Raw genomic sequence first — 15,912 nt, 5'->3', positions numbered from 1 at the left:
CCGTGTTCAACCATGCGTGTTTTTCGCGCTAGGAAGCGCGCTCAACGTCCCTCGTCCACTGTAAAAATTTGTGAGGCGTTTCTGATAAAACGTCACTAATTGTGGACATCACGCTCATTAGGTATGCCTGGTGACTTCTCCGTTGAGTTTGTGACGAATTGCTGAATAATGTTGGCCACCGAGTTTCTGATTACGACGGGATGTGTGTTTTCGTGTTGAGATTCTCTCTAATTTGTGATATATACATCTTGAATACATGGTGCATTGCTGAATAGTTTATGATGTATGCAAACTAGTTTGCCAAAAAAAAAGAAAAATAAATCGTGCCTTGAATGTCATCTTTTATAAACGTCTCTTCAACATCACAAACAAACGCTAAGGTAATGCTTTCCTGCACGTAACCTAAACACCCACTCTACTATTATATATGCAGACCTCGCTAAAACGTGGAACAGACCGGGAGCATACCCGCTAATCATTACAGCAAACATCTTCCATCGTCTCTCGGCAAGGAGCGAGAAACTGCATGATCGAGAATAGGGCCTAACAATGCAGTGGAAGTACCTGCCATATAACATATAAAGAGAACCAGCGAAAATAGACGCAAGACAAGAACAAAGAAGGCACACACCACAACGCTGGACTTACAACTGATTTATTGCGATGAAGAATTGCTCAATTTAAAAGAATTTCCTGCCTGCGCACACACCCTACAGAGAATACACTTCGCGCACCACATGGTGACATGGCTACTATAATGATAAAAACTCGCACTCTTTTTCGGTGGTAATCACAGACGGCTCACTGACGCATTTCTGCTTATTCTTTCTGATCAGGAATGCCTTCAATAGCTCGCGCTCACGTTTAGATTTCCCCCGCCCGATAATGCTGGTAGTGTGAAAACTAGGAGTACACTTGCAGTTCTTTACATGCAAGGCTAGATTGCTGCCTGTGCCAGTGCCCAAACTTCGCGCGCCACCATGTGGTGCGCGAAGTGTATTGTCTGTAGGGTATATGCGCAGGCAGGAAATTCTTTTAAATTGAGCAATTCTTCATCGCAATAAATCAGTTGTAAGCCCAGCGTTCTGGTGTGTGCCTTCTTTGTTCTTGTCTTGCGTCTATTTTCGCTGGTTCTCTTTATATGCAATATGAACCAACTAGCCCAGCAGTTTGCACTCCTGAAGTACCTGCCACACCGACACACTTACTTGATTCGACCTTCTTCATACCCCTGGTTCAGGCTTATTTACTCCGAATAAGAGGACTCCAGCAAGCATTAGTGGAGAGTTTGTTAGTAAGTAGAGTGTTGTGAATTTTGGGGTCATGCATGCTATTTCTGGTAGATGCCAATGAAAAGATTTAGGTGCAGTGCTCTGTTATTTTATGCACATAACTGCTGCACAAGCAATTAAAAAAAAATGTATAGCAGATTCACGAAAACGATACTGCCCTGATGCCTTCTTGCATAAGGAAAGTTAATGAAAAAACTTATCAAGAATTTATGGCGCAGGTTTCAATGTAAAAAGTTATGCAAAAACTCATCAAGAAATTATGAAGTTGGTCTGATGCAAGCTCACAACAGATGTTGCCTTTCTGATTAGGCTGTGATGACTCAACATGATTACATTATAATATCAGAAATTTAATTTCTTTTTTGCAATGACGTCGCTTTCGCTCTGTGTCGCGCTATCGCGCCTTCATCAGCGGTGATGTGCTGTACGAAATCTCAGGCCACGAATCGGCTTCCATAAAGACAACAGGGCTGAGAAGGAGGAGGAGGGGGGGGGGGTGTTCGCCTATATGCTTAGCAATAAACATTACCTACAAGGTTCTGTGAAGGGCAGTGCATAATAAATCGACCTGGACAATGTTGTAGAGGTGGTCAACTATTTTCCGCTACCTTTCGCAGTGGATACCTTGGCTTCATTTGGGCTTCAAGGGTGAGGGGCATGGCCGAGAAGACCTGAATATGTCCGGACCAATGGCCAACCTTCTGAATCTCCTAGCTGACGAACTTGGATTCAGGTGAGGCCCTCGTTGTACTCTTAATTGTCTTACTTTTTCAAGTACACGTGTGCAAACATACTCTCTTCCTGTCGTATCAGACTCGTAAATGTAGCAAAAGCAGTCATATTATTTTGTGGATGCAGTGAAAATTAAGTTAATACGTGCCGACCGCCGTAATAACGCGAAAGGTATGAGTTTTTCTCAAGAACTTAACAGAGCAGCTGGTCTACTCAGACGTGGAGCACCTCCCAAGACACACATCATCATCATCATCAGCCTGAGTATGTCCGCTGCAGGGCAAAAATCTCTCCTTTGGATCTCTAATTAACCCTGTTCTTTGCCAGTTGTGGCCACTGTATCTCCGCAAATTTCTTAATCTCATCCGCCCACCTAACTTTCTGTCGCCCCTTGATACACTTTCCTTCTCTTGAAATCCACTCCTTTGCCCTTAAAGACCACCGGTTATCTTGCCTTCGCATTACATGCCCTGCCCAAACCCATTTATTAAGCATGAAATGCTTTTAGCCCCCGTTGTCGGCAGTATGGTGACGTCACGCCGAGACCGAGAGCCATCATCCGGGCACTGAAATCCACTCATCCGGGCATTGAAATCCACTCATCCGGGCATTGAAATCCACTCATCCGGGCATTGAAATCCACTCGTCCGGGTATTGAAATCCACTCATACGGGCATTGAAATCCACTCATACGGGCATTGAAATCCACTCATACGGGCACTGAATTCCAGTCATCCGGGCTCTGAAACGAGAACATCCGGGCACCGTACGAGACTTAACGAGATTTAACGAGACTCTGTAAGCCCTCCTACGCGACCAGCATGCAAGCGCCGGTCGGTCTCCAAAGGAGTCAGAAAAAATAACTGCTGCCAGTGCCTTCTCAATGTTTATCAAGATATCAGTCGCTGTGCGTTTGATAATGCACGGAGTTATAATTCCGATTTCTAATAATGCGTGCAAAACGCACATAAATGCCACGATACACTTCGTTGTCATACGTGATCTCTTAGGGGCTTCGCGCATCGAAGCAAAGCCGCGCAGGCGCACAGGGGCCCGGGGGAGAAGCGCTGCGTTCAAAGGGCAAGGCATCGCGCCGAACGGGTGGTGGCGTTCCTCCCTTCCATTACGGTGCGGTTCGGGTGTCCACCGAGGTGGCAGAGAATTACTGCGCCATTTCCTTTCCTCAAAAAACCTTGCGTTCAAATGGCAGGGCATCGCGCTGAACGGGTGGTGGCGTTCCTCCCTTCCTGTACGGTGCGGTTCGGGTGTCCACCGAGATGACATTAGGCCCGTAAACATTTCATGCTTACTCTACTCTCGGTTACGGGAGAGGCAGAGAATTTTTTCCTCTTGATTTCGAACACGATGTCATTAACCCGCGTTTGTTTCCTCACCCACTCCGTCCATTTCTGATCTCCTAAAGTTACACCTATCATTTTTTGCATAGCTCACTGCGTTGTCCTTAGCTTAAGCTGAACCCTTTTTCTCAGAAGCCTTGCATTTCTGACCAGTAGGTGAGTACCGGTAAGATACAGCTGTTGTAAACATTTTTCTTGAGGGATATCGGTAAACAACCATTCATGATCTGAGAGAACCTGCCATATGCGCTCTACTCCATTCTTATTATTCTAGTTATCTCCCTCTCATGACCCAGATCAGCGATCGCTACCTGCCCTAAGTAGACGTTCCCTTACTACTTCCAGCACCTCACTAACAATTGCGAACTGCTGTTCCCTCGCCAGACTGTTGAACATTACTGTGGTTTTTTTGCGTGTTAATTTTTAGACCCACCGCTCTGCTCTGCCTTTCTAACTTATTGATCATGCTTTGCATTTCCCGACCAGATTGACTTAGCAAGGCAATGCTATCAGCGAAACGCAGATTACTTAGGTTTTCTCCATTAACTCTTATCCCCAACTGTTCCCAATTCAGGCCTCGGAATACTTCCTGTAAACAGGCGGTGAATAGCATTGGCGAGATCGTGTCTCCCTGCCTGACACCATTCTTATTGGCATTTTATTGCTGACTTTATGGAGGATTATTTATGGTAGCTGTGCAGTCGTTATAGATATCTTTCAATATTTGCGCATAACACTCTTCTACACCCTGACTGCACAATGCTTGCACGACAGCTAACGTTTCCATTGCGTGAAATGCTTTCTCGTAATCAATGAACGCTTATAGGGATCGGTTATATACTGCGCATTTCTCTACCACTTGATTGATAGTGCCAATAGGGTCTATTGTTGAGTATCCGATAGAAAAGCCTGCCTGACCATTTGGTTATTGAATTCTAAGGCTGTTCTTACTCTATTAGTGGTTACCTTAGTAAATAATTTGTAGGCTACTTACAGTAAGCTGATCGGCATGTAATTCTTGAATTCCGGGGCGTCTCCTTCGTTATGAATTAAGATAATGTTAGCGAAGACACAACTTACTGCTTACAAGCCTCAGATGTTTGATTCGCGCACCTTGACAGAATCAGGAGCTGGAGGAAAGGCCTGTAAATGGCGTTTATTTTGTAGTGAAGAAGTTGCGCCGAACGGTTAGACGTAGAAGAAGACGAGAAGTGTGGCCGCCCGGCAGAATATGAGCTCCGAAACCAGAAAATCACTGCTGCGTTTCTGTCCGCTACCTGTGTGTTAAATCTCGCCGTACATTTCGTGTCGGTGCTGGGTAGCAGTGACAACTGCCGAGCAACCTCTCCCCGAACGAAGTCTTTCATGTGTTTGAGGAACGCAGAGTCGTCAGTGACAACGGACAAGGCTACGACCGCGTCGTCGGGTTGCCGAGTGACGACGCGTTGCCGGCGAAGCTCGTCGCAACTCTGGCACTGCGTGATGGCATCGGAAAGGGTGCGGGTCTCTTTCACCAGTACCGTATGGGAAGCACCTTCATGGATGCCTTTCAAGTTATGTCGAACCTTGTCGCTTTCGGGCATCGAGGAGTTGACGCGATGGCACAAGTCTAAAACAACCTTGATGTTGCCGGTGATAGTTTCCCCTGCCTGCTGCGCCCTGCCACGCAAACAATGTTCGGCGCGAAGCTTGCAGACTGCAGGGCGTCAAACGACATCCGCAAAGCGGGCTTTGAAGGTAGCCCATGTCGTGATGTCGGCCTCATGAGTAGCGTACCAGAGCTTGCCGACTTGCATCACTAAAGCTTGAGGACGTCTTCCCACTTATTGTACGTGCTTACGCGTCACATAGCATGGAAGCGAGTCCTGAACGTCGTGATCGTTGGTGCCGCTGAAGACGGGCGAGTCCCAGTGGCGAAGCATTCTGGAGCAAGCAACAGAAAAAGCCGGGGACACGGGGCCTGAGCTGGTGCTGCTGGAGTCGGCCATCGACGTTGGGAGTCGACGGCTGCGGAGCTCCAGGGTGTACAGAGAGGATCGAAACCCATGACCTCCACCATGTGTATGTCGGAATTTAACGCACTAGTAGCCGTCAGAAATGCAGCAGCGATTTGCTGGTTTCGAAGCTTATAGTCTGCCGGGCGGCGACAATTCTCGTCTTCTTCTACGTCTCACAGTTCTGCGCAACTTCGCTCCAATTTATTTATTTCAGTGTACTAGAGTCCAAGACTTTTGATCTATAAACGAGAATAAATGAGAGGAAGGAGACAAAGAACAGCCCTAAAAAGGCAGCTGACGAGGTTGCAATCAATGAAAAAGTAAATTGCTCATTAATTCAATTTCGCGCTACTGAAAAGCTTGGCCAAAACTAGATGACATGGTAGAGGCCACCGGAACACAGTTCCAGTTGAAAACGCTCCGTGAGAAAAACTCGGCTGTATTGTTTCACTCCTTGAAAAAGTTAGTTCATGCAAATCACTTATTAACTGTTGCGTTGGTCTCGATGATAACTGCTTAACAATGTTGGGATGAGGCATATTTAGTTTGCTTGTTAAAAAGGTACCCCTAAAAAAAATCAAGCAGTGTATGGTCTAAGGTTTTAACGCCCAAAGCGGCTCAGGCTATGAGGGACGCCGTAGTGAAGGGCTGACGGGCACTGACATCGCACAATATACAGACGTGTAAAATTTCGCCAGCATCGAAATTCGACCGCCGCGGCCGGATCGAACCCGCATCTTTCGGGGCAGCAGCCGGCACCATAAACATTGAGCCACCGCGGCGGCTGTCATAGAAGAGACTAAATTTTTAACACGATATTTGTAAAAGGAAAGTGTTATCTATGCTTAATTCCATATTGCTTTGAACGAAAGGCTGATGAACAGCTACAAACGATTTTTGTATAGTGAAATGTTCATTTTTCTCTTTATGGTCTCGAAAAGAGGTTCGTGCCTGGGATATTATGCAATGCTTCATTCCCTGCTACAGTAAGTTCTTTTGGCGGTCTATTTCCGACTGCGTGAATAGGATTTCCACAAATACGTAATGTTTGCTTTGCTGCGCCAACCTAGGGAGTTTTCCTATTCCTTGACGTTGACTACTTGATATTCCAAGACAAAAGAAACCACTTGCTTAATTCGCCTGCATTCCCTGATGTTGATGTCTACGTGTGGATTATATGTCGACGGGTTCAAATAAAATTTATAGTGTAAACATGTGGGCATTGTAACTGCATTACAAAAGCATTCCAGAGCTTACAATGTAGCTGGTGGCTGCTGTCAGTAAGCTGTAGGTCGGTGACTTCTTTACTCACGAATAAATTACGTAGAGATTACGTGGGAATCACGTGGGCAGTACGATTGAGCCCTGTCTTTAAATCTGTACAAATTGAGTCTAGATCTCATGTGCCGTGAAAGCTGAGAAATCAAGGAGCTGAGGGTGCAAAAATGTTTTGATAGAACTTTTGCTGTCAGCCGTTCATTGGGGAACAGAAAAAGCATCAAGTTTCGGTGATGTGGTTCATTCTGTTGGGCATACAGCTCTCGAATAAAGAAAAAGAAGTTGACAGTAGAGGACAAGGGGTCATGTTATATACTTTGGATGTTTTCTACCCTGATTTTAACCCGCCAGTGTAAACCCCCGCTGAATCGTCCAGCTTGCCATTCTCGTATAATGTGACAGTTAAATGCAGGTTTTCTGCTAGCCTGTTTCTCCTTTTTGGGTACTTCAAAAACAGAGCTGCATTCCTATATATTCGCGATGTTAGTTTATTGTTACCTTTCCCCCATCCACAGCTACACGGTGGACTCTCCCGAGGATGGCCAGTGGGGTGTACCATTGCCCAATGGTGACTGGAGCGGTATGGTAGGCATGGTGCATAACAACGTGAGTAATGTCAGTAAATGTACAGTTTGTTGGAATGCGTTCAAAGAGTAAAATTTCCGTTTCAGCAGAGAGTCAAAGGCCTCTTCTTTTTAAAAAAGGTGCACATTCAGTTATTGCTCGTGAAGGCTCTTTATTTGTGGAAATCGTTAAGCAACAATTTTGTTAAAGGATCTTACGCCGCACAATTCTCCGCTCTCATCATCTTGAACATAACTGGACCAGCTCTGTTTCCTGGGAAATAATATTAAGCGAGAAGAAATACCGGCTATTAGATGTGAAAGTGCAGATTACCGTGCTTCCGCTTTATGTGTTGCTTTCTTCCTTTAGTACACTCCGGTCGTACGAAACACTTTTCATAGATTTTATCTAATATACCATTAAACTAACTTTCTTGCACGCTCTTACCCTCAAGTAATTTACCGTGCGCTAAGACCCGAAACTACTACGCTTCGACGGTGTCTTTAGCATGAGAACGCCCGCCAATAGGCAGTTAAAATTTGTTGTCACGCCTATATGTTAGGCGCCAAGGACTAGGAAGTCGCAACTGCAGTAATATTAGAAATGCCGCCTGTATGACCAGTACCTCCACCAGATGTCGCGTTGGTATTAAGCGGCCAAGGGTAAACAGCGGCCTAGTCCAGGACGTGCGCTTGCAGAACACTTCCACAGCACACACTTCTACCTCTTCTTGATTGGCGCTGGCGCTTTCGTCTGCATGAGCGCTGGCGTCAATATTAGAAACATCGAGCTAAGGCACTCAGTGGGTACAGATCAGGTACTTTTCTTTCGTAGGTGGTTTTCGTGCTGCTTGTACTAGAATCTTTCACCAAACCACCCACACACCGAACATGCGCTACAGCTCGCACACGCAGCATATGTAACTGTGCAGACATTACATATGCCCCCGTGCACACACGACACAGGCTACAGGGCACACACAGCAGCGCACGCGCAAAATATTAAACTTTCAACTTTTGTTGCTTCTAGCACCATTTGTAACTAGTGGTGAACACCAGCGTCCTGGCCCATTCTGTAAAGTCCTGTACAAACTGTCTCTAAACTGCAGTTCTGCATGGCAGTTTACTGCACTTACAGCATTGCACGTTTTGTTTGTGATTGCTGTTGCAATGCTGCTACTTCATGAGTTCTCACTAGGTTTATCCAGTCGAATGAACCAGTGTCCCACTAGCTCAAGTAGGATTACAGCATGAAAAAAATGATTTAGCCTTTGGTAATTCATTTTTGACAAAAAGATAATTTCGGTGAATTCTTTCAATATTTTTTTGACCCTTTATTTGAGAGTAATTAACGTCAGTAAAAATTATCACTTCATTATTTATAATATCTTTAGGGAGCGGCTCTTTCACCCATCCACTTACAACAAAGTTATAAGCCTCAAGCGCCTTCCTGTTTTTGATCTGTTCTCTTGTTAAATACCTGGCTCTCGTGACAAGAAAGCCGTATGTGTCCGAAAAGTCAAGCTTGGGCCAGTGTGGTGATCCCTTTACACAGTCAGCCGCAGTCAACTGCATTGGGTCGCCACCGCACCTCGCTACTTTGGCATCGTAGCGACGGCGATCATAGCCGCCCAGGGATGACGCGTAGTCGTGCTTCCCCGTCCGTTTTGTAGTTGACGCCGCCATCACTGACGCACCGAGGGCAAGTCAGTTTTTGTCAAACGCGCACAAAGTGACGAAAGACGCATGACGGACTGTCGCGATTAGAAAGCGCGGAACACGAAAAAGCGCGCTTAACGTACACGTTCGGCAGCTAAAACAAGAAAAAAAGGCCACTACACTACCCGCGGAAGTACGAGCAGGCTACACACGGCCAATTTCCATTGTTTATACATTGACGAGAGGCAGCGAATGCAGTCGACACGGTTAGCGTTGCTCGGCGGTGCTGCCTGCTGCACTCGCAGGTTTGCTAGCCTGCACCACAAAATGGCACGCGTCGGCTTCCACCGCAAGAAGTGACGTCACGTGAATACTCAGTATGCTACCATATGCGGGGCGCCGCGCTGTTTATCTAGGTTTGATTGACAAGTTTGCGCGGACGGACGGACACGCTGGCGAGTCATCAGCCTGTAAAGGCTTTCGCTTTAAACCTGTGACATTGTGACCAAAGCCTCACAGGAGAACCCACGTTTCGGCGTCAACTGGGTACCTTCTTCAGGGCTGACCAGGCGGAAGCAAGACACGCGCCTTTTTAACCTTCTTTTTTACCGTTTAAACGGGGGATCGCTGCCATGCGAGGCAGAATGAGCCGCAGTGGGTCACAATGAGTCACAATGGGATCGCGGGTACGCCACCATGTCCGTAAGATCATTTGGTTCGCTTACAATGGGTCATCGTGGGTTAACCTTAAAGAAGGTGCTGAGCTGGCATCGAAACATCGGTTCTTTCATGATGCTTAGGTGGGAGTGTCATAGTTTTTTCTCTCTAATTCTTTTTCCAAACAGGCAGATATGTGCCGAAATGTTGACATTTGTAAATAATGAAAAGTTTGTTGATATCTTTCTGGAAACATTCTGGTGGTTTAACCCACGTAAATCATGACCGGACTCTGTCCTATAAACGTAACATCAAGTGCACACGACTGGCATGAAAACTGCTATGGTTGACCTGAATGACAAACTCAGATTTACTTCAAGCATTCGAACCATTTCGTGCAAGAGCTCTAGGTGAATTCTGAAATGAAAGGAAGATACGTGTTCTGCTGAGTAGCAATAATACTGGTTCCTGGGCTTTGGGCGTTAGCGACAGGAGAAGAAGATAATGCGTGCTTTCCAACGTCATTTAGTAAATTTCGAGAGGCAGAAATATTAAGGTTCAACAGATGGTGTAATTTTCGTTGCATGCGACACAGAGATCTGTATGAATATTTTTGAAAATTATTATTTCCACGCCATCATGCATGCTGCTAGTACATGCTACTAGTTTGTTTCAGAGGGCGGACTTGGCTTTGGGTCCTATTGTAATGACTTACGGTCGCTCACGAGTGACTACGTTCAGCTCTCAAGTAACTACTGACTACCTAACCATACTGGCTGGATTCCCAAATGTCATCGAAGCCAGCATCTTCGGCACGCTTATGGCATTCGAGTGGCAGGTGAGTCGGCACTTCTATTAAGTGAATTTACTGCTGTGCCTACACTGAGAGCCTACTTTTTACTGTTGCAGGAGTTGAGAAACAATTAGGCAGGACACTCTCTTCTTTGAGAAGAATCGAAATTATATACCTTATTTGAATACCATTCAATAAATTCAGACTAAATTGAGCCTTTGTTCAGCGAATTTTACAGAATAACGAATACCCAAACAATCACTGGCAGTTTTCTTGCACATCGAACATAAAAGTGTGTTAGCTTGCATAATTTCGCGCTCTGTACCTGAATTTGGCGCAGCGTGTTTTTTCCGCGTTAAAACAACAGCTTAAAAATTCACTTTAACGAAGTGTTACCCTACGCGCCTCTGACGTCGCCCTTCATGATGCTCTTCAAGCAGCCTGAGTGCCAGCGTATTATCGACATGTCTTTTACCACCACATGGCGCTGCTTAGCGCTTAAAACACAACTGCATGGCTTCTTCCTGTGTCCCAAATGGGAGAAAAAGGAGCCCAGTAATGAATGCGGGCCCTGGGATATAAAATTAAGATTTAATTTGATGGGTATATTCAAAATTTTCGATCACTTGATCACTTGCGCTAACTAACAACCAGGAAATAGTAGTTATAGCAATATTCTGGCTGCACCAGAGAGAGTACTCAAAAGTAAGCTCGCTTGATGGTTTCCTAAACTGTGTTGTTTGGAAACAGTGCGTGAAAAACAAGGTAACGGCTTTTCGTTCCCAAAGCAGGCTGCGCATACAGCACGTCCCTGAATATACAGCTATGTATAGGGACCACTTGTCGCAGACTTTTTACATATTTATTAGAGGACTCAGAAAATTGGTTGCAATAATGCTGTCGCTCTTTGAATGCGTCGCTCTGTGCTATACCAAGTAGTGAATATTCATCTTGATGCTTCTTACTAGTCGACCGCTCTGTACTGCTCTGGCAAGAAACTGAATGTGACGGAACTAACAGAAATCCCATTGTTTGCCAGGTTTGGCTGGCTCTGGTGTGTTCCCTGCTGAGCTGCGTGTTCATTTCTACCATGGTTGACATGATCGTGCACAGCGAGACAAGGCCTCCAGCCAGAGAACTTCTTCTAAGAAACTGGTGGCTTTACTTTTCTACTCTCTTCTGCGAAGGTATGTACGAAACTGACCCCGAAGGGGGAGATGCGAGCAATCCAGCCTTTCTTTAACTTGTTGTGTCCGAAGAGCTTCGATTTGTCCATCATCAAATAGATGTTAACAATGGTAGAGCAGCTTTTCAGAGGAAGAGTAGCTGTAGGGTAGTTGACTCTGCTATCCACACTGGCTTCCTGCGTGCGCTACTTTAATGTTATAATTTTCAAGAAGAGCGCAGGTAACTAACGACGACTATGATGAAATGATTCGGTTCCCGTTACGACTTCTATAGAGATGCGTGGAAATGCACTCCACGAATCGAACGTCTTGACATGGGTGTAGTGTAAGGCCAGTCGCCGGTATAGTAGCAGCAAGCGAAGCCATTGTGCAAAATAGAATTATGCCACGGCTAACACTAATACTGGCGTTTACTGAACAGATAGTTTGCATGAAAGACTTCCTATGGAATAAAAATCAACTTCATGCTATCTCGTAAACCAAAACTGTCGATATTACCAGCCGCACAAGGACAACATTGGCCAACAAAACAGTAATATTTATGTTATTAAGTTGCCGCTGTAGAAAATTCCTCATTTGTGTTCGGGCTGGCCAGGTGAAATTAGAAAAGGGTATACTCATGGCGAAGCGGCGAAGGTGTAATACAACGCTCATTTAAACATCCTGAGAGCATGTCTGAAGCTACGACGCAATGAGAGCGCATATGAACGGTGGTCTGAACAGGTCTGCATTTAATCGTCGTCCTGCATTGCTTTATAAATCTCTTTTGTGACAGCAAAATAATACAAGCTTTGATGTACGGACAGAAGGCTACACCGAGGCTCCATGCGTTCTCTAACGAAGTGAAAATTCGAAAGGTAGCTGCGTCGCAACGACGAAAAAGCAATAGTGCTCGGCTGTCTCCCGTTCTTTCTTCACGCAGCATCACCAAGGACGCCAAGTAACGTCGCATCCAGGATCGTCTTCGCTGTCTGGTGGTTGACTGTTGTGGTGCTGATGAACGCCTTCACGGGCCACATGAAGGCAACGATGATGGTGCGACCCGAGCCCGATCGTATCGACTCCATGATGGAGTTGGCGAATCGAGAGAATATGAAGACGTTCATATGGAAGGGAACCGCTTACGAGTCGCTACTTAGGGTACGTAAAAATTCAAGGAAAAATCACATTTATCTGACGCCACGTTTGGGAAAAATACCGTCGCCTTAAGTGGCCTTGTGGGATGATCCACGGGCAAGTTCGCGCCCCGCGTATCTGCCTGTGCGGAGAATGTGAAACAAGCTGCATTTGTCGTGCCCGGACCGGCCACAGCCGTCCTTGCCACCGTTTGCGCCTGAGAAAAGGGTCACATTTTTATACTCAAACGAGGGTCGTTAAAATCTCTTCCACCCCCAACAAAATGTGTTTTGTTTGCTAGTCTCACTCTTGTATTAGTGCACTTTAGGTGCAACGTTTTTGCTGTATGGTAGTCTCTAAAGTGTTACTCTGCACGAGTTGCATTACAGTGTAAATCACATTGTATGTGCTCGTACGAGTGATTGGAAATCTTCTGTGCCGTCTCCTTGCTGTATAAACTTTGCTTTGTTTGTAAACCTTTGGTCCCGACCCATTCTCTGGCTTGCGACCGGTGAAAGCTGGGCACCAAACCCCCCATTGTCGCTTAGTCGCCGGTTTCTAGTATAGCTTGCACGCTGAGTCGAGGGCATCTCCTTTCATACCGAGACCGCTACCCCCCCACGCTCTAAGGGTGTCTGGGAGAGCACGCACAAGTGCTTTGTACTAAAATTGTATGGGTCTACTATAAGCAAGGTATACTAAGCGAAAACTTCGAAACATGTACAACAAACAAGACAGCTCAGAAATACTTGCTCTTATTGTTTTCGCGTAAATTATTGCCAGATGTCTGTGCGAAAATCTCTCACAAAATTTCACACATTCTCAGCGCCATTTAAAATTCCTTTTTAGCGGACGTGCGAAATGCCTACAACTAAGGAGTACCAATCCACTTTTTCTTTCGTTTCGAATTCACCACAATAAACATTTTCTTGCCTATTTGATGCTCACTGTGACGTAGTTTTGGAGTATGAATTCGCGCATAGTATTACCTCTAGTCTTAGTTCTGTGGCTCTGCAGCCAAGGCTAGGCAGACTTCCCCCCAACAAGGCCACATCCCTCCTCGTCGTCCGGAGCAGCTTACGAGAAGAAATTATGCAGACTTCGCGCGACGAGCCAATAGCTTGACACTTACGCGTTCATCCGCACCTTGCATCGCTTTCAAGACAAATACTACTGCCACCACTATACGCCGACTTCGCGCGGTGTGTCCAAACTTGCCGCGAGTGTCAGCAACGAAAGCCGTCGCTGATCAGGCCAACTGGACTTTTGAAGACACACCACCACCGAGCAAGCCCTTTAAACAGGTGGAATGGATCTCTTCGTTCCCTTCCCGAAGACAACATCGGGCAACGAATGGATCGTCGTACAGACTAACTACTTGAACCGCCATGCCGAAGCAGTAACCCTGCAAAGGGGTACTGAGGCGGAAATCGCAAATTTTTTGTGGAGCACATCCTTTCGCGCCGCGGTGCCCCAGACGTTCACATCACGCGTAGGGGCAGAACATTTAGGACCGAGCTCACTCAAACCAACGCACGGCGCTACAGTCTACGCTATCGCCACAAGGAATATGAGCTCGGTGAACATGTGTGGGTGGGCGCGGACTCAGTGAAAAGCTTTTGTGCCGCTTCTCCAGCCAATACAAGAGTGTATGTCGGATTGGAGAACTTGACTGCGAGGTCGTCGCTGATGGAGTTACACCATCTCAGGGGCACCGTTCACGCCCAGAAGTTGTTCATGTTGTGCGCCTAAAGCCTGATTACGGACGCAATCGGGCGATTTACAGTCCCAGTGTTTTTCTCTGCTGTGCCTACTTTTTTTTTGCTTTTTCCATTCTTTTCTTTTTATCTTAAAGAATCGAACCGATACTTCTTTGAGAGGGGAAGTATTGCCTGGAACTTTTGCACGGTTTGTTCGTTCCCGTTCAAAGCCTCCGGCACGCAGCTTTATCATGTTTTTTTTTTGTGATGCGAAATGCTACCGGCCTTATCTCGACTGATCGCCGCCACGAGCAACTGCTTCCTCATGTTTCCAGATTGTTGTAGTTTCTTTTGATTCCTAATATCGAAGGTTCCTTGTCAGCTTTAAATTGAGCGCGGTGATGAACTGCAGGCATTCTGTTCGACAACCGCCGAGCACGCTAGTGTATTTCTTCGCCGCCGAGAAATTCAGCGCTTTGCGGGGGCGAGTAAGCCAAACAAACATTCTTTTGGAAGCCTTCTTTGTGTCCTTCTGACTGGTTGACTGCCGTCACCATAACGTGGCAATAAGAGGGCTCTGGTAGCTGCAATCAGCTTGGCTTTCTTTGGCTTGCCGCACAAGTGTACGGATTTGCGCTAAGCCGAGGTCTGCAAAATAAAGAGCCAAGGGAAGCGAAGACTGAGAGGAGGAGAAGAAAAAAGCAGAAGAGAAACTGGAAGGCGAAGAGGAAGACGGAGAAGAAGAAGAGGAAGTTGTATTCTACTTTACTTTAGCAATGCGTGTGTTCCTTCAATAAGGCTTTTAATTTCCAGGCGTAGCTCCTGTGCTGCCCTTGTTCCCACGATCTTTGGCTTTTTACGCTCAAAAGATGTAGGAAGCGTACAGGGGAAATATATGGACTGATTGACTGCGTAAAAGTTCATTTCATCATGGGTTATATCGCTTGCCCGGTTGATGAGTCTTCGCTGGTCGTCCAGGTCTGTGCCGGAAAGAGCGGCTTCCTATTGGGAGGGGGGTGTTGGGTATGGAAAGCAGAGAGGAAGGGGGGGCATTCCCACGTTTAATGACAAGTGTTTGGAGTACTTCGCTGGAGGGGCATTGCCCCGGATATCTGGTTGGGTAGAAGATATGCCTTAGTGCGAGGCAGGGGCGAGGTTATTTTCAAGCTGGCGTCATTTTGCGGCTTCTTCACAAGTTAGTTTCGCATGTTGCGGAGAGAGTGTTCCTCGGGATCGCCTGCGGTGTTGTAAGTGGCGTGGACGCTGTCATAAAATGGAAACTGAAAAAGTGCAAGAGCGAGAAAGGAGAGAAGGACGAAGTATTAAGTGCAAAAATAAACGCAAACGGTGAAATGAGAAAAGAGCCCCACTGAAAAAACCAGCGTCATCTAGTGTAACCAGTAAGCTTTTCGCTATGGTTTTGGTTAAAGAGACTAGCATTCGGCGAAATGTACTTAAGCTTTGGTGGGAAGACACTCTTTGTGCTGGTAGAATGATGAAAAACGCTGGAATCTGCTTTGCCACGTTGGATTTGCCACTGGAATATTCCTCATGGCACTGGAGCCAGTGCTGCACGCGCT

General features: G+C 46.2%; 1 protein-coding gene across 1 annotated transcript; it reads left to right on the top strand.

Annotated features, from left to right (window-relative positions):
- Positions 1-1,958: 1,958 nt before the first annotated feature.
- Positions 1,959-12,498, top strand: LOC149370387 (glutamate receptor U1-like). The gene is made up of 4 exons (XM_089577743.1): positions 1,959-2,025; positions 7,173-7,263; positions 10,213-10,374; positions 12,439-12,498. Exons 1-4 carry the CDS (start codon positions 1,970-1,972, stop codon positions 12,496-12,498), a joined length of 369 nt encoding a protein of 122 aa, XP_089433869.1. The 5' UTR covers positions 1,959-1,969.
- The last annotated feature ends 3,414 nt before the right edge of the window (positions 12,499-15,912 follow it).

The sequence above is a fragment of the Amblyomma mixtum genome, chromosome 1 (genome assembly GCF_055824585.1).
Source record: "Amblyomma mixtum isolate Tamu chromosome 1, ASM5582458v1, whole genome shotgun sequence".
In the NCBI taxonomy this organism is placed as follows: Eukaryota; Metazoa; Arthropoda; class Arachnida; order Ixodida; family Ixodidae; genus Amblyomma; species Amblyomma mixtum.
This window is presented reverse-complemented; position numbering and strand designations above follow the sequence as displayed.

Excerpts from the sequence above, each read along its gene's own strand:
- LOC149370387 (XM_089577743.1), top strand. The coding sequence starts at position 1,970 with ATGTCCGGACCAATGGCCAACCTTCTGAATCTCCTAGCTGACGAACTT. Across the intron at positions 2,026-7,172 it reads GCTGACGAACTTGGATTCAG|CTACACGGTGGACTCTCCCG; the intron begins GTGAGGCCCTCG and ends CCCCATCCACAG. Across the intron at positions 7,264-10,212 it reads TAGGCATGGTGCATAACAAC|AGGGCGGACTTGGCTTTGGG; the intron begins GTGAGTAATGTC and ends AGTTTGTTTCAG.